The sequence below is a fragment of the Littorina saxatilis genome, unplaced genomic scaffold (assembly GCF_037325665.1).
Source record: "Littorina saxatilis isolate snail1 unplaced genomic scaffold, US_GU_Lsax_2.0 scaffold_1513, whole genome shotgun sequence".
Taxonomy (NCBI): Eukaryota; Metazoa; Mollusca; class Gastropoda; order Littorinimorpha; family Littorinidae; genus Littorina; species Littorina saxatilis.
In genome coordinates this window covers 703-17,116 of record NW_027127810.1, presented here as the reverse complement: position 1 = coordinate 17,116, position 16,414 = coordinate 703, and the positions used below count along the sequence as shown (strand labels likewise).

The 16,414-nt window shown below is 43.1% G+C and overlaps 1 protein-coding gene and 2 long non-coding RNA genes across 3 annotated transcripts; all 3 read right to left on the bottom strand.

Annotated features, from left to right (window-relative positions):
• Positions 1-281: 281 nt before the first annotated feature.
• On the bottom strand, positions 282-1,709 carry LOC138956182 (uncharacterized). Its single transcript, XR_011452538.1, has 2 exons — positions 901-1,709; positions 282-632 (listed from the first exon to the last, which is right to left on the bottom strand). It is a non-coding gene; the product is annotated as an uncharacterized lncRNA (long non-coding RNA).
• Positions 1,710-1,808: 99 nt separating this feature from the next.
• Positions 1,809-6,063, bottom strand: LOC138956183 (uncharacterized). Its single transcript, XM_070327612.1, has 2 exons — positions 1,903-6,063; positions 1,809-1,832 (listed from the first exon to the last, which is right to left on the bottom strand). The coding sequence occupies exons 1-2, from the start codon at positions 6,061-6,063 to the stop codon at positions 1,809-1,811; spliced, it is 4,185 nt and encodes a 1,394-aa protein (XP_070183713.1).
• Positions 6,064-7,125: 1,062 nt separating this feature from the next.
• LOC138956184 (uncharacterized) lies at positions 7,126-8,157 on the bottom strand. Its single transcript, XR_011452539.1, has 2 exons — positions 7,745-8,157; positions 7,126-7,476 (listed from the first exon to the last, which is right to left on the bottom strand). It is a non-coding gene; the product is annotated as an uncharacterized lncRNA (long non-coding RNA).
• Between the last annotated feature and the right edge of the window lie 8,257 nt (positions 8,158-16,414).

The following is a 16,414-nucleotide window of genomic DNA, read 5'->3' as shown; positions in this document are numbered from 1 at the left end:
CACACACCACGGCCCTAGTCTCGATTCCCCCCTCTATGTTAAAACATTTAGTCAAAACTTGACTAAAAGTAAAACAAGTCGCGTAAGGCGAAATAACAACATTTTGTCAAGCTGTCGAACTCACAGAATGAAACTGAACGCACTGTTTTTTTCACCAAGACCACTGTTGCAGTTCCACTTTTTACCTTGTGTTTTAGATACAATATCTAAGAACACACCAAAGTTATATTCAAAACTTTACAACAGTCATGCTTCAAATCAATCTCGTAAAACACTGATGATTTAGATTAATGAATAAATTTATTGGTTGGTAATATTTCCGGATTCTTTAACAAACTATTTCTATTTTAGATCTAACGAATTTGCGTTCATAGTTAATTGTTCTTGCATTGACAGCTAGTTTAGGTCGAACTGGACTTATCTCAACTGGGCTGGTTAGTTATAAAGTCCGAATGTCCTGATGGAAGCCTGGATTCACATGATGACCATAGTATTGACGAACTTGATGCAGATCACTTGATGATGATGATGATTAGTAGACAAACTCCTTTTGCTCCTCGCTGGTGGATCACACTGGTGGCGTAGCTTGGTTAGTTCACCCTTATCCCAGCGGATCCCAGACGCTCGAACCCCTGGATCAAAGGTAATACTTGTTATTAACAACGGTATCCTAGGATCAAGGTTAATTTCGATTTCTTGCCCTATCTTCATGTCGGGCAGTTCGCAGACAAACCAAGCATGGTTACTGAATAAAATACTAGATCTATATGCCGAACTAACTTGCAGCATGTACGTTTATGATTAACTTCATTAAACATTCTAAAACAAATATCATATGCGAATAGATGTGAGTGTATAATTGCTGTTCCTTGATGGACGCTCGATATTACGACACCTTACCTCTTGATGCTCCTTTCCGGACACTACTCTACGAGTCTGTGCGGCTGCGGGTTACATCTCAGGCCTTGGGATGGTAGGGATGCCGGCGGCTTTTCATCGGTGGTTACACAGGATTCTTGTTCCCCACTTGTAGCCTCTCAGTACCCGGCAAATAGAGTGACCGTAATGGTTAGCGGTTCACGTTTCCTTCCTCCAAATAACTGTTTTCATCCCACGATGCAACTCCATGAGTTACGTAAATTCGCATATTAATGACGCAGTAATGACGTAGATCCAACATGTAGATTCTCATACTAGTGACGTCATTACTTCGTCTCCAAGGTCTCGTAGACTCTTACCCTAATGGTGCAACAAAATATTTCAGTCTCGGCTAAACAAGAGTTGTTTGGAGTTGAGTCGTAACATAACCCCGGGGGGTGGACAAGCGAAATCTTATTTCGTTTCCGTTTATACGACTCAATATACAATACAATACAATACAATATACAATATGCATATATACAATTGTTTCCACATTTTGGAGTAGATCCGCATGAGCCTGTCGCGGCCAGTTTGGCCTCACTACTCCAACGGGGTGGACAAATTTTCCTTCTGGACTCTGAAACTCAGTTGATGCGACTCAAATAGTCGGCACCTAGGTTGTCCTTTCCTGGGATGTAGTTGATTGTGAAGGAGTATGGTTGCAATTGTAGCGACCATCGTAACAGACGAGGGTTTGTTGGATTCCTCTGTAGGCATTTCAAGGGTTGGTGGTCTGTCTCCAACACAAAGTGTCGTCCGTACAGGTATCTTTCAAACTTCTGTACTCCCCAGACATTCCTTTTCCACAGTCGCGTATCGGGACTCAGCCCCGAGTAGCTTCTTCGACTGGTACGCTACGGGGTGTAGCTTCTCTCCATGTAGTTGCATCAGTACCGCACCGATTCCTCGGTCTGATGCGTCAGTGCGAAGAACGAAGTCCTTGCCGAAATCAGGCATTTTCAGGACTGGTTTCTCACTGACCATTCGTTTGAGTCTTGCGAAGCTCTTCTTTGCCTCGTCACTCCATTTGAGTTTGTCTGGCAAGCTCTTCTTTGTCATGTCGGTGAGCGGCACGACCACAGTCGAGTAGTTTTCCAGGTATTCTCGGTAAAACCCCGTGAGACCCAAAATTGCGCGTAGCTGTTTCTTTGTAGCTGGTTCTTTGGCGTTCACGATCTTCACGATTTTATCGTCTTCTGGCCACCTCTCTCCATGCCCGATTTCATGGCCAAGATACGGCAATTGGTCGAATCCGATGTAGCATTTCGACGGTTTTGCTGCAAGGTTGGCTTCTTTGAGCCGCTGAAGGACTGCCTTCAGGGCTTCCATGTGTTGCTCCCACGTCTCAGTGGCTATCAAGATGTCATCCATAAAATGGTACACATCGTCTCGGTTGAGGGGACCTAGCAACTTCCTCATCATCCTGTTGAAGATGCCAGTGGCGGTCTTCAACCCGAAGGGCATGTTCACCCATCGGAACTGGCCTCGTGACGTCACAAACGCGGTTTTGTCTCTGTCTTCCTCGACAATGGGTATTCCCCAGTAGCCACGCGTGAGATCTAGCTTGGAGAAGTACTTGGCTTTTCCTAAGCTTTGGAATAAATGTTGAACGTCGGTGATGGGTTCCCCATCGAACACCGTGACATCATTCAACCCACGGAGGTCCGCGCAAAAGCGGTACTTCCCTTCTTCTTTCTTTTTGACGAGAACAATGGGTGAATTGTAAGCTGAGTTGGCGGGTTCGATGACTCCTAGCTTCAACATCTCTTCGACTTCATTCTCCACCATCTTCACATACGCATGTGGAATGGGGCGTGGTCTTATATAGACCGGTTTCTTGTCTGTGACCTCGATTCGACACGTAGTCAGATTCGTGGTGAGTGGTACGTCGGTCAGATTATCTAGTCTGTCCGCGCAGATCTGTCTCGCTTCAGTTCGCTGTGACTGAGTGAGTTTCTCTGAAAAGTGCACGTGGTCTAAACCTTCTGTGCGCTTTGTCTCAAATGTTGGGATAGTCCTCTGACTGTCCAACCTGAAGATGTCGTCGTTAGTGGTTTCGTCCTCCTCTACCACTACTGAGACGATCACTTCTTCTTCTTCTTCTTCTACTACTGCAACCGGAATTGTTCCATCGGTGACAGGTTGCTCACGTTCGACGTAAGACTTGAGGAGGTTGACATGGAATACTTTTTCCTTCCTCCTTACTTGGACTTTGTAGTCGAAATCATTCAACTTCTCTAACACTTCAAATGGACCTTGCCAAGTGAGTTCCAGTTTGTTTGTTTTCAATGGCTTGAGAATCAGGACTTTCTCTCCTGGTTTTAGCGACCTTGGTTTGGCTTTACGATCGTAATATTGAGCAGATCGCACTGATGCTTTTTTCAAGTTCTCTCGAGCAAGCAAACAGGTCTCTTCGATCCTCTCACGAAGGTTCACTACATATTCCGCAGTGGTTTTGACCTCATCTGAGACGCTCTCATCTGTCCAAATCTGTCTCAAGAGTTGCATTGGTCCTCTGACAGTACGCCCGAACAACAGTTCGAATGGCGAGAAACCTAAACTCTCTTGAGGAGTCTCGCGGTATGCGAACAGTAATGCAGAGATGAACGTGTCCCATGCTTTGGGCTGTTCTATGCACATCTTTTTGAGCATGTTCTTTAACGTGCCATTCATTCTCTCGCACAAACCGTTTCCAGCTGGATGAAATACCGCAGAGGTTTTCCTTTTGATGCGGAGGAGTTCAGTGACTTCCTGCATCAGAGTGCCTGTGAACTGGCTCCCGTTATCAGACAATATTTCACTTGGGATACCGAGTCTAGTCCAAAAATCCCACAAAGCATCGGCTACTGTCTCGGCGTGGATGTCCTTCAACGCGACAGCTTCAGGGTAGCGGGTGGCAAAGTCAACCATGACGAGGATGTACCGTTTTTTGTTCTCGGACATAGGAAGAATAGGCCCGATGATATCGACTGCTACTCTTCTGAAAGCAGTCTCAAACACTGGCATCTTGCCCAATGGGACCTTCTTCGTAAGGTGTTTTGGCGCGGATCGCTGGCAAGCGTCACATGACAAGCAGTAGCGGCGGATCTCAACACCACAGCATGGCCACCAAAATTCGCGTCTAATCCTTTCGGCGGTACGACGCTGACCTTGGTGTCCTGCCATTGGATGATCATGGCCGAATGCGAGCACCTTACTACGGAACGATTTGGGAAGAATAACCTTCAAAGACTCCTCTCCTTTCCGATTGAACGTCGACTGGTACAAGATACCATTCTTTTCCACGACCCTCATGTGGCCTCTCTCTTCTCCGGTAGCAGCTTGTTTCCTGATGCTGTCTAACGAAGGATCTGTCTTCTGAGCCTCGCGTAAGTCCTTTGGAGTAAACATATCCGATGTTGGCTCCCGGCTACTTGGCTTACTCGCAGATTTGTCTCTATCATTGTCCAATTTGGACTGTGCTCTGGTATCTACGGCCCCAGCGACTGTCTCAGTGCTGTCGTGATACCAGGCAGGTTCTCTGACAGGGAAAATCGGTGTTTTCCTCCTGTCGTTCTGAGTTCCATGGAACTCCCCTATGAGCACCGGCATTATGGGATCCGCCATGACCACGACTTCTGTCTCTCCGCAGAAGAAGGGCGAATCCACATGAATGATCGCGGTCTCGCAGTACCGGACTTTACTTTTGTCCGCTAACGTGGTCCTCTTTCTCTGACCAGTCATTTTGTCGGCCGGCACAAGATGTGCGGCCACCACAATCGAGCTACAGCCCGAGTCTCTCAGGGCGGTCACTCGTTTGCCGTTGACTTTGACGTCAACTAGATCCGAAAACTTTTTTGTGGTGCAGTCTCGACACAATTTATCTAACGGGGATTTTCTTCCCTGTGTTTTGCGTCGGACATCTTCAACCGTCACAGCTCCGGCGGTGTTGCCTTTTTTCCGTAAGGGACAATCGCTCGAACGGTGTAGACCTACGCGACAATAGAAGCATAGTCCTGCTTCTCGGAGTTTTTCGCGTTCCGCCGGTGTCAAAGAAGATCTTTTACCTTGTTGAGGTGATGGTTTATGATCCTTCTCAAAACGTTTCGTTCCGTCCTGAGGAGTTCGCGTTGGTGTCGGTCTCAATTTATTTTGGCTTCTGTTCAGCTCATAATCGGACGCGAGTTTTCCCATCTCCTTGGCATTGATCGGGTTCCGGTCTTTGACATGCACGGCGAGATCAGAAGGCATTGACTGCAAGGACTGCTCTCGCAGGATCAAATCGGTTAATCCTTTGACAGTTTTCTCGCACGGATCAAGCTCGATCCACTTGGTTAGGTACCGATCGAGTCTAGTGATGTGTTCTTTGTAAGTTTCCGCGGGATTACGTCTAGTATTGCGGAATTTCATGCGATATTGCTCAGCGGTGAGCTGGAATCCTTCAAATAACGCGCTCTTCACCTTTTCATAGTCATCAACATCCTCATCGTCCATTTTGGACACGATGGTACGGGCCTTACCTTTCAAGAAGTATATCAGCTGGGAGGCTTTCTTTGATTCGTCCAAATTCATATCTCTGGCATAGTGTTCAAACTGTTTGAGCCAGGATTCAACGTCATCCTTGTCATCAAGGTAAGGGATTTTGGGAATGAAACGGGGATCATGGTCATGTGAGGATTGGGAAGGATGAGCTGCATTTTCATTCGTGTTCATCTGAACCTCGCTCTGAATGCGCAGCTCTTCTATCCTAAAGAGTCTGTCTCTCTCATTCTCTTTGAATTGGCGCTCATCTTTACGCTCTTGAGCTGCTCGCTCATGTTCACGTTCTTGAACTTCTCGCTCATGTTCCCGCTCTTGAGCTTCTCGCTCATGTTCACGCTCTTGAGCTGCTCGTTCTTTATCCCTCTCCCCTTGGACGAATGACTGTAGTTCCTTTCCTTCCAAACCCAACTCTTTCCCCATGGTGATCAATTCCTTGATCGAACTGACGCTGGGACTTGATGGAACGGTCTGCTCGACCTGTCCGTTCACAGGCTGAGCGGCGTGGCCGTCATCACCTAGATCGGTGATATCAATCAGATTTGCTCCTTCTGTATATTCTGGGTCTATGCCCACGGTTGACGAGAATCTGGTGTAGTGCTGATGATGTCTGGTATCAGCCATTTTAGGTAATCCCTCAAAATACAAAACTTTGGTACATCCACTCTTGGTGGTACTCTAATATATGGAAGACTCTTACCCGCAGGTATTGTTCAACCTTTCAACACTGGTACAAACAATGTTACACGCGCACGTGATTTTTCCTACACCTGTCCTTCGTCTCTATCTTGAACCGAAACGACTAACTAGGACTTAGCGGTGTGTCGCTGAGTAAGTTGCCTTACAAAGCCTTATGTGATGACGACCTTCAGTCTGTCAAACACACCCACAGAAGTTTTCCCCACTATTAACTATCAACCCGCGGGTTATAGATAACCAATAATGTGAAGCACAACTTAAATAAGCAACACGTTTTAAATGTTACTCCGACTAGAGTTATAATTTAATCTGAACTTAAACTAAGGTCCTAGTACTATCGAGCGTCCATCCTGGTTGGAATTATAACACACTCACCGTTTTGATCAGAACTTGAGAGTATAATTCGAACCGACAGTTAGTGAGTAAACTGCCAATTTCCCGTGAAGTTGTCGAACATCAATTCTATGTCTTACCTTATGACTATGATACTGTCCGACGAACTAGATGGAAATCCTTCCACGAATTAATTTAGCAAAAACGCTGTTCGTGAACAACAGCGATCGCGAAGATTCTTTGGGCAGAATGTACCCAAATCAAACACGGAGTTATTTAAAATTTCTTCTTACAGAAATAATTTAAATATTCTACTTACCACCGTCTGGTCTGTATATGAGTGAATCCGACATGAAGCAGGAAACGATTTTGAATTTTGAAGAAAGAAATGAAGAAAGATTTTCCAGAAAATATTCTAAATTCCGTCGCTTCACGGATAAATTGACTAACTAATTTATGGGGTAAACCAGTTGTCAATGCAAGTTTTTCTTAGGTACGAACACGAGTTCAGTATAGATCTCCGGACAGAGCCCCCATTGTTGCAGTTCCACTTTTTACCTTGTGTTTTAGATACAATATCTAAGAACACACCAAAGTTATATTCAAAACTTTACAACAGTCATGCTTCAAATCAATCTCGTAAAACACTGATGATTTAGATTAATGAATAAATTTATTGGTTGGTAATATTTCCGGATTCTTTAACAAACTATTTCTATTTTAGATCTAACGAATTTGCGTTCATAGTTAATTGTTCTTGCATTGACAGCTAGTTTAGGTCGAACTGGACTTATCTCAACTGGGCTGGTTAGTTATAAAGTCCGAATGTCCTGATGGAAGCCTGGATTCACATGATGACCATAGTATTGACGAACTTGATGCAGATCACTTGATGATGATGATGATTAGTAGACAAACTCCTTTTGCTCCTCGCTGGTGGATCACACTGGTGGCGTAGCTTGGTTAGTTCACCCTTATCCCAGCGGATCCCAGACGCTCGAACCCCTGGATCAAAGGTAATACTTGTTATTAACAACGGTATCCTAGGATCAAGGTTAATTTCGATTTCTTGCCCTATCTTCATGTCGGGCAGTTCGCAGACAAACCAAGCATGGTTACTGAATAAAATACTAGATCTATATGCCGAACTAACTTGCAGCATGTACGTTTATGATTAACTTCATTAAACATTCTAAAACAAATATCATATGCGAATAGATGTGAGTGTATAATTGCTGTTCCTTGATGGACGCTCGATATTACGACACCTTACCTCTTGATGCTCCTTTCCGGACACTACTCTACGAGTCTGTGCGGCTGCGGGTTACATCTCAGGCCTTGGGATGGTAGGGATGCCGGCGGCTTTTCATCGGTGGTTACACAGGATTCTTGTTCCCCACTTGTAGCCTCTCAGTACCCGGCAAATAGAGTGACCGTAATGGTTAGCGGTTCACGTTTCCTTCCTCCAAATAACTGTTTTCATCCCACGATGCAACTCCATGAGTTACGTAAATTCGCATATTAATGACGCAGTAATGACGTAGATCCAACATGTAGATTCTCATACTAGTGACGTCATTACTTCGTCTCCAAGGTCTCGTAGACTCTTACCCTAATGGTGCAACAAAATATTTCAGTCTCGGCTAAACAAGAGTTGTTTGGAGTTGAGTCGTAACAACCACATACTCGTAGTTTCGTCAGTCCACCGCTCGTGGCAAAGGCAGTGAAATCGACAAGCCATGCAGAATAGTGCGGTAGTGGTCGCGCTGAGCAGGATAACACGCTTTTCTGTATGTCTATTCTTTTTAGCTTACTGAGTTTGTTTTTAATCCAAACATATCATATCTATATGTTTTTGGAATCAGGGACCGACAAGGAATAAGATGAAATTGTTTTTAAATCGATTTCGGAAAAATAATTTTAATCATAACTTTTTTATATTTAACTTTCAGAGCTTGTTTGTAATTCAAATATAACATATGTATATGTTTTTGGAATCAGAAAATGACGAAAAATAAGATAACATTGTTTTTGGATCGTTTAATAAAGATATTATTTTAATTACAAGTTTCCGATTTTTAATGACCAAACTAATTCATTAGTTTTTTAGCTACCAAGCTGAAATGCAATACCAAAGTCCGGCCTTCGTCGAAGATTACTTTGCCAAAATTTCAATCAATTTGATTGAAAAATGAGGGTGCCTCAACTTTTACAAAAAGCCGGATATGACGTCATCAAAGGTATTCATTGAAAAAAATGAAGAAAAAAAGTCCGGGGATATCATTCCCAGGAACTCTCATGTCAAATTTCATAAAGATCGGTCCAGTAGTTTAGTCTGAATCGCTCTACACACACACACGCACACACACAGACACACACACACACACAGACACACACACACACACACACACACACACACACACACACACACACACACACACCACGACCCTCGTCTCGATTCCCCCTTTATGTTAAAACATTTAGTCAAAACTTGACTAAATGTAACAAGTCGCGTAAGGCGAAAATACAACATTTAGTCAAGTAGCTGTCGAACTCACAGAATGAAACTGAACGCAATGCCATTTTTCAGCAAGACCGTATACTCGTAGCATCGTCAGTCCACCGCTCATGGCAAAGGCAGTGAAATTGACAAGAAGAGCGGGGTAGTAGTTGCGCTAAGAAAGATACCTCTCTTTGTTTTAACTTTCTGAGCGTGTTTTTAATCCAAACATATCATATCGATATGTTTTTGGAATCAGGAACCGACAAGAAATAAGATGAAAGTGTTTTTAAATTGATTTCTACAATTTAATTTTGATAATAATTTTTATATATTTAATTTTCAGAGCTTGTTTTTAATCCAAACATAACATATTTATATGTTTTTGGAATCAGAAAATAATGGAGAATAAGATGAACGTAAATTTGGATCGTTTTATAAATTTTTATTTTGTTTTACAATTTTCAGATTTTTAATGACCAAAGTCATTAATTAATTTTTAAGCCACCAATCTGAAATGCAATACCGAAGTCCGGGTTTCGTCGAAGATTACTTGACCAAAATTTCAACCAATTTGGTTGAAAAATGAGGGCGTGACAGTGCCGCCTCAACTTTCACGAAAAGCCGGATATGACGTCATCAAAGACATTTATCAAAAAAATGAAAAAAATGTTCGGGGATTTCATACCCAGGAACTCTCATGTCAAATTTCATAAAGATCGGTCCAGTAGTTTAGTCTGAATCGCTCTACACACACACACAGACAGACAGACACACACACACACACACACACACACACACACACACACACACACACACACACACACACACACACACACACGCACATACACCACGACCCTCGTCTCGATTCCCCCCTCTACGTTAAAACATTTAGTCAAAACTTGACTAAATGTAAAAAGGAATAAAAGGCATCCCTTATCCTTTTAATCTGTACAGATGTACAGAGATTCTATCAGAATTCTCGTCGATTCCAGATTTGTAAAGACCTCACAAACTATACCGTTAATAGTTGCTTTTTAAGACTGTAACAATTCTTGCCTCAGCCCATCAGTATTTGTATCAGCGTTGCGCAAATCCTAACGACACAAAATGTCTTCGAATTGGAAAAAAAATATGTCATGGCCTGAGAAAAGTAAAGAAAAATATCTGTGTGCTGCTACATCTTTCTGTCTCTTGATCGTTATGCATGGCTATGTTCTCTCTCTCTATGTGTCTGTCTGTCTGTCTCTCTCACGGCCTCTGTCTCTTCCTCTCCATCTTTCTCTCTCTCGGTCTGCCTCTTTCTCCCTCGGTCTCTGTCTCTCTGGTACTGTCTCTCGCTCTCAGTCTCCATCCCATCTCTGTTTGTTCTCTCTCTCTCTCTCTCTCTCTCTCTCTCTCTCTCTCCCTCTCTCTCTCTCTCTCTCATTCTCTATCTCTCTATCTCGCTCTCTCTCTCTCTCTCTCTCTCTCTCTCTCTCTCTCTCTCTCTCTCTCTCTCTCTCTCTCTCTCTCTCTCTCTCTCTCTCTCTCTCTCTCTCTCTCTCTCTCTCTCTCTCTCTCTCTCTCTCTCTCTCTCTCTCTCTCTCTCTCTCTCTCTCTCTCTCTCCTTTTCAGTCTCTGTCGAGGTTTCCGTTAGTTTAGTAGATTCAGTAGGGGTGCCTTCAACCTCTTACATATTTTTTTAATTGGCATTACTAGATCGGAAAATGTATTATGATAACGGTTTGCTATGTTCACAGCTCAGTTTTTGTGCTAAACGACCGAGAGGGGCCCCCGAGCCACCCCGGGTGGGGGTCCTTTGGCGTCAACAGAAAATAATTATCTAATCAGTAATATGGTTAAGTGACACATCTATTTAGGGGTTTTCGAGGGCGCTGATTCCAAAAATGATGTTTTTATCTCGATTAAATGTCATGATCAAAACTAAGAGACGATATATTGCAAATAATAATATTTTTATCCATAAAAAGTGAAGAAAAATATTCAAAAACAAAAAACATTTTATTAAGAGCAATAGAGAGCAAAATTCAAACAATAATATTAATAAGGACAAATCAGCATAGCTGAAAGTGTTGTCAACAAAATATAGGACATAATAATTATTATGCAATAGGTTTATTAAAACATCAACTCTTTATTGAAACATATGATTATGTTATATAATTTAGCTTATTACCTAGGTAATTACTGTAAAAGTATCAACACTATGCCATAGAATTGCATAGATGTACTTTGTGTCTAATTGAGAAAGATACAAGTAGTCATCTAGACAACTATATTAATCATATCAATTAATCAGAAAGTGTTAAACATTTAGTCAAAATTGATAGTTCTGTCATGAAAGCTGTTGAACTTATCTTGACTGATTTGAACGGTTAAATCACGTGCTCATTTCTAAAAAAAACAAGTTATCAAAAATAAACTATTATAATACACCCACAATTAATGTTTGGCGTAATCTCAAAATAAAAAAATATACAAGAATAGTTGGCAGCATCTCAAATGAGACGTATACAAGGAATAGTTTAAGCATAATCTCATAATAACATGAATACAGGGAACTCGTAACACATATACGGAGAATGTTTGGTGTCATCTCATAATAACAACTACTATGAATATAGTTGGCATCATCTCATGCAAACACACTTACAACGAGTGTTTGGCATCATCTCATAATAACACACCTACACGAAAAGTTTGGCATCATTTCATAACAACAAAACCCTAAAGGAATGTTTGGCATAATCTCGGGTAAACCAAATCTTCATCATATCTGCGTCTGTCAACATATCTGAACCATTGTACAAAGGAGACAGTTACAACTCTTCATCACTTTCAAACATTGCGTCAAAGTCAACTTCATCCACTTCCAAGTCTTCTTCATCTTCCGTTTCCTTGTCTTTAGGGTCAATAGCAGCTAACAGATCAATCAAAGACGCTGGCAAAATGGGTTTTGATGACCATATCGGTTCCAGTAAGTCTTTTGCGTTTCTCATCCATCCCTGGCCTTCATCATAGGGTTTTGGTTTCTCTACAATGGCTATGTGCGCTCTTTTGTACAGAGCAACACGGTGGTTCACACGTTTGTTGTGTGGCTGCAGAGCAGCACGACAAGGAGGCAGACGAGCGAGGTCGACTTTGGACTTTGCCAATCGCGGTGAGTTTTTCATCTTCACCCACCATTTTGCAGAGCATTTTCCCACGAACTGTATTCACTGACAGTTCCCGACTGTGTCCATACATGACGCAGGCAAACTGTTCCAATGATTCGTCCACTTCATGGTGGATGCTCCATTCGTCACCAAGCCGTGCGAACGCTTCCTGAAACTTTGGGTTTTTCTGCAGTTTCTTCAACGGTCCTACCTTTCCCTTCCCTTTGAAGGCGCTGGTGCAGTCTTCTCCACTCCACACGTAGTACCCAGGAAGTGCGGCACAGTAGTTTTTTCCAAGAGACTCAGCAAACTCAGTGACGTTGATCAGCCGCCTGTGTTTTCCAGACCCTGTGTCTAGGTACACGTTCAATTTGATTTCATGAGCATGGTACAACAGGATGACAAATATGTCAGTATCAGGCGTCCTGACGACAGCGTCCTTGTATCCAATTGCTGCGGCGTGGTGGAGATACAGCACAACCCTTGTGTCGGTCTCCTCTTGGTTGCTGTAGATCGTATGAATCTCATGTGCCTCGACCTTTCCGTTGGATGATGTCAATTTATGGGCCCTTCCTTCTACGATCAGAACTGCCATGTCTGTCTTTTCGAGTCTTCAAGCTGCACGTTGGTCACTCCATACTCGAAATAAAAGCTGGCACAACTGCTTTTTGTTGTCGTCATTCGCTAGGAACTGCTTGAAGTCGCCAGGCTTCCTGGTTAATGGTCCATCGACAATGATTTTTTCTGATTTCCCCCGCCTTTCTCTCTCCTGTGCTTTGATGGACTGCGGATGGTAGCTGTCTGTCGAGAACAAGAAGTGTTTCTTTGCCACCATCTGGTCAAGGATTTGCAAGCATATTTCACCAAAGGTCGGGGGCATGTTTATGAGGATGTGAAGCAGAGCCATGCCATCCTGGATGAACAAGGCGTCTTTGGGCGCCAGATCTATTGGTGTGATGTCTTCCAGGAGGTAATGCAGCACGGCAGCTTTGTTGGTTTTGGCGAAGAACCCATCTGGTGTTCCAAGGCAGGGAGGCACAGGCATCAAACAGTATGACATGAGGACGTCGAAGTCGATAATCATAGCATGAATCTATGACAACCCTGGTATATATTTTACTCACAGACTTTCACTGATTATTATTACTTTATATATAATAATTGATATGCCATACCTGAGGAGATAATGACAAGATTTTAAATGAAGAATATCATATGTTTACTAAGTATGTACTAACTATTTAACCAATTTGAACTGGATATATTGTTTATTTTAACCCAAAAAATCGTAATTCAGCAACAAAGGAGACCTTTTATATGTGATCATGACATTTAATCGAGATAAAAACATCATTTTTGGAATCAGCACCCTCGAAAACCCCTAATTAGATGTATCACTTAACTATATTACTGATTAGATAATTATTTTCTGTTGGCGCCAAAGGACCCCCACCCGGGGTAGCTTGGGGGCCCCTCACGGTCGTTTAGCACAAAAACTGAGCTGTGAACATAGCAAACCGTTATCATAATACACTTTCCGATCTAGTAATGCCAATTAAAAAAATATGTAAGAGGTTGAAGGCACCCCTACTGAATCTACTGCACTACGTCTATTATCGAAAGACACACAGACTGTTAGTGTCCATCTTCTTTTTCTTCTGCGTTCGTGGGCTGAAACTCCCACGTACACTCGGAATGTATCTGGTCAATTCCCCTTTCACAAGGCCTTTGAAGACGCTGGGGGGGGGGGGGGGGGGGTGGTGGACAGATTCCCGGTGGAGATATTGGAATGTTTCTGTAGATTTCCTGTGTGTTTTCAGGTCCAGTATTTTATTGGACAGGAATCTGTTGCCCTTATATATGGTGATGTCGAGAAATGGAGCCTCTGAGTCAGGGATGTTGTATGTGAATTTCAGTAGCGGGTGGTGAGCGTTTGCAATATCAAACCGAATTTCAGGCCTTTTGCTAAGCCCAGGTATTGTCCGTCTGAGAGTTTTACATTGGACAAGTTGATCACGAATTGTTTGGCTCGTGTTAGGTTGTCGTTGATCTGTTTTGCTTTCTCATTAGAAATTCTGGTTTGTTTTGGAGTGTCTGCCCATGATTTGGGAGAGAGCCGTATAGTGCCAAGTGCACTTTGACCACGGATAGTGGGATGTTAACGCGCGTACTTTTGATACGGGAATGTAAGGGGATGAGCAAAACGTCGAGATTGGGTATGTGTGCTCAGTTGGAGGTTTTAATTGGTGCCAGTGTGTAGATATAACAGTTGGGGGAGAGGCTCAGGAGCGTGCAGGCCCCTGTCTCTTCGTTTCCTTTCCCCGGCCCTTGATTGGGTTTGAAGGATGGCAAATGCCGGAAATACATAGCACTGGAGGATTAGCTGTAGCGTATCAGCGTCTGTGACTTGATACCCTTATTGCTGCGGCGTCATAGTTGAGACGGATGTGTGCCGGAAATGCCCTGGCACTGGAAGGATTAGCTGTATCGTATCAGCGTCTGTTGCTTGAGACCGTTCTATTTGCGGTGTCATAGTGGAGACAGATGTTTCCCATCTATGAGGGTTTGATAATTGGGGATTAAGTGTAGAGTTGTATCATTTTCCCCTAGTTTGAAGCAGACACTTTATGAGGAAGTTGAATTTCTCTCTCAAGGGTGTAAGTTCAAGGTTTGCCAGGCTTGGCAAATATATTAGGCAAAACACAGATTCCTATTGAGATGGTAGTTGTAGTTGGTGTTGGTTTTGTTGATGGTGGGGTTTGTAGAAATTATAATCGTTCTCGAGTTCGAGTTGTTGTTGTTGAAGTTTTCGTAGTAGTTGTTGTTGGTGTGGATGTAGTCAATGTCTGATTTGTTACAAGGACATTCTTGTGTGTTCCCAGCACTGTTTATTAGTGAACATCAGTTGTTGGAGGTGCTGTTGAAATTTAAGCCGTTTTTCCCGATGTGGGGGTGTTTTTGCACGAGTGGAATTTTTACGTGTATGACCGTTTTTAACCACGCCATTTAGGCAGCCATACGCCGCTTTCGGAGGAAGCATGCTGGGTATTTTCGTGTTTCTATAACCCACCGAACTCTGACATGGATTACAGGATCTTTTCCGTGCGCACTTGATCTTGTGCTTGCGTGTACACACGAAGGGAGATAAGCCACTAGCAGGTCTGCACATAATTTGACCTGGGAGATCGGAAAAATCTCCCCTCTTAACCCACCAGGCGGCCGCGGCCGGGATTCGAACCCTCGACCTTCCGATTAAGAAGCCGACGTCTTAATTACCACCCCGCCACAGCGCCCGTCCATAGTGTCCATCAACCCCCCACACACAGCAAAGATCAACAGCTTAGCTGCTGTCCATGCAACAAGTGATTTGTTCTTGATTAGTTTTCAAGCTTTTCGTCTTCACTGGTACGCACACGGCACTTCTTCGAGAAACAAAAATGTCCGCAAACTGTTGGTGGTCTTTCTTGTTTTAATAGACAATCAATGTCCATTGATATTTTTTTTATACGCACCCGCATCCGTCATTCTTTCAATCGCGGAACATCTACAGGGTTTTTATTAGAACTCTCGTCAATTGTGGATTTGTAAAGACCTATACCAACTAAACCATTAATGTTAGCTGTTTAAGACGGTAACATGTCGTTGCCTCATCCGATCAATATTTGTGTAAGCGTTGCACAAGTCTTAACGACGCAACATGTTTTTCAAATGTAAAAAATATATAAATAATTATATTTATAAAAATGAGGTAATTAATTTAAGCAAAAACATTGATAAAAGCAAACAATGACAGGTGTTTTTGCGCAAGAAAATTGCGTCTTTCTGTAAGGCGGCCTGTATTCCTTGTGGACACGCGTTAACAAGCGCACAATGTAATGTTTCTGCCACCATCACCCCCCCCCCCCCCTGTTCCTATCTCTATCCGTGTGTCTGTCTGTGTGTCTGTCTGTTTACTGCGACGTCTTTCTGTCTAACTATTCTTCTGCTGCCTGTAGGTGTTGTTCTCTTTCTCTATGTATTTTTCATTGCTTGTCTATCTGTCTGTCGGTCTGTCTGTCGGTCTGTCGGTCGGTCGGTCGGTCGGTCGGTCGGTCCCTTTCACTCTATCGCTGTCAGTCGCCCTCTCTCTTTGTCTCTCTCTTCATCTCTGTCTCGCTCTCTGTTTCTCTCTGTCTGTCTCTCGCTTTCTCTCTCTCTCTCTCCCCCTCGCTCTCTCACGTATACATCTCTCACTCTCTCTCCCAAGGACAGATGGTAAGAAAAGGCCCAATCTTAAATCTGTATC

What these genes read in the sequence shown, in the direction of transcription:
- LOC138956183 (XM_070327612.1), bottom strand. Translation starts at nt 6,063, where the DNA reads ATGGCTGATACCAGACATCATCAGCACTACACCAGATTCTCGTCAACC. An exon ending in TCGCAAGACTCAAACGAATG is followed by an intron (nt 1,833 to 1,902) that starts GTCAGTGAGAAA and finishes CTGACGCATCAG; the next exon opens with ACCGAGGAATCGGTGCGGTA.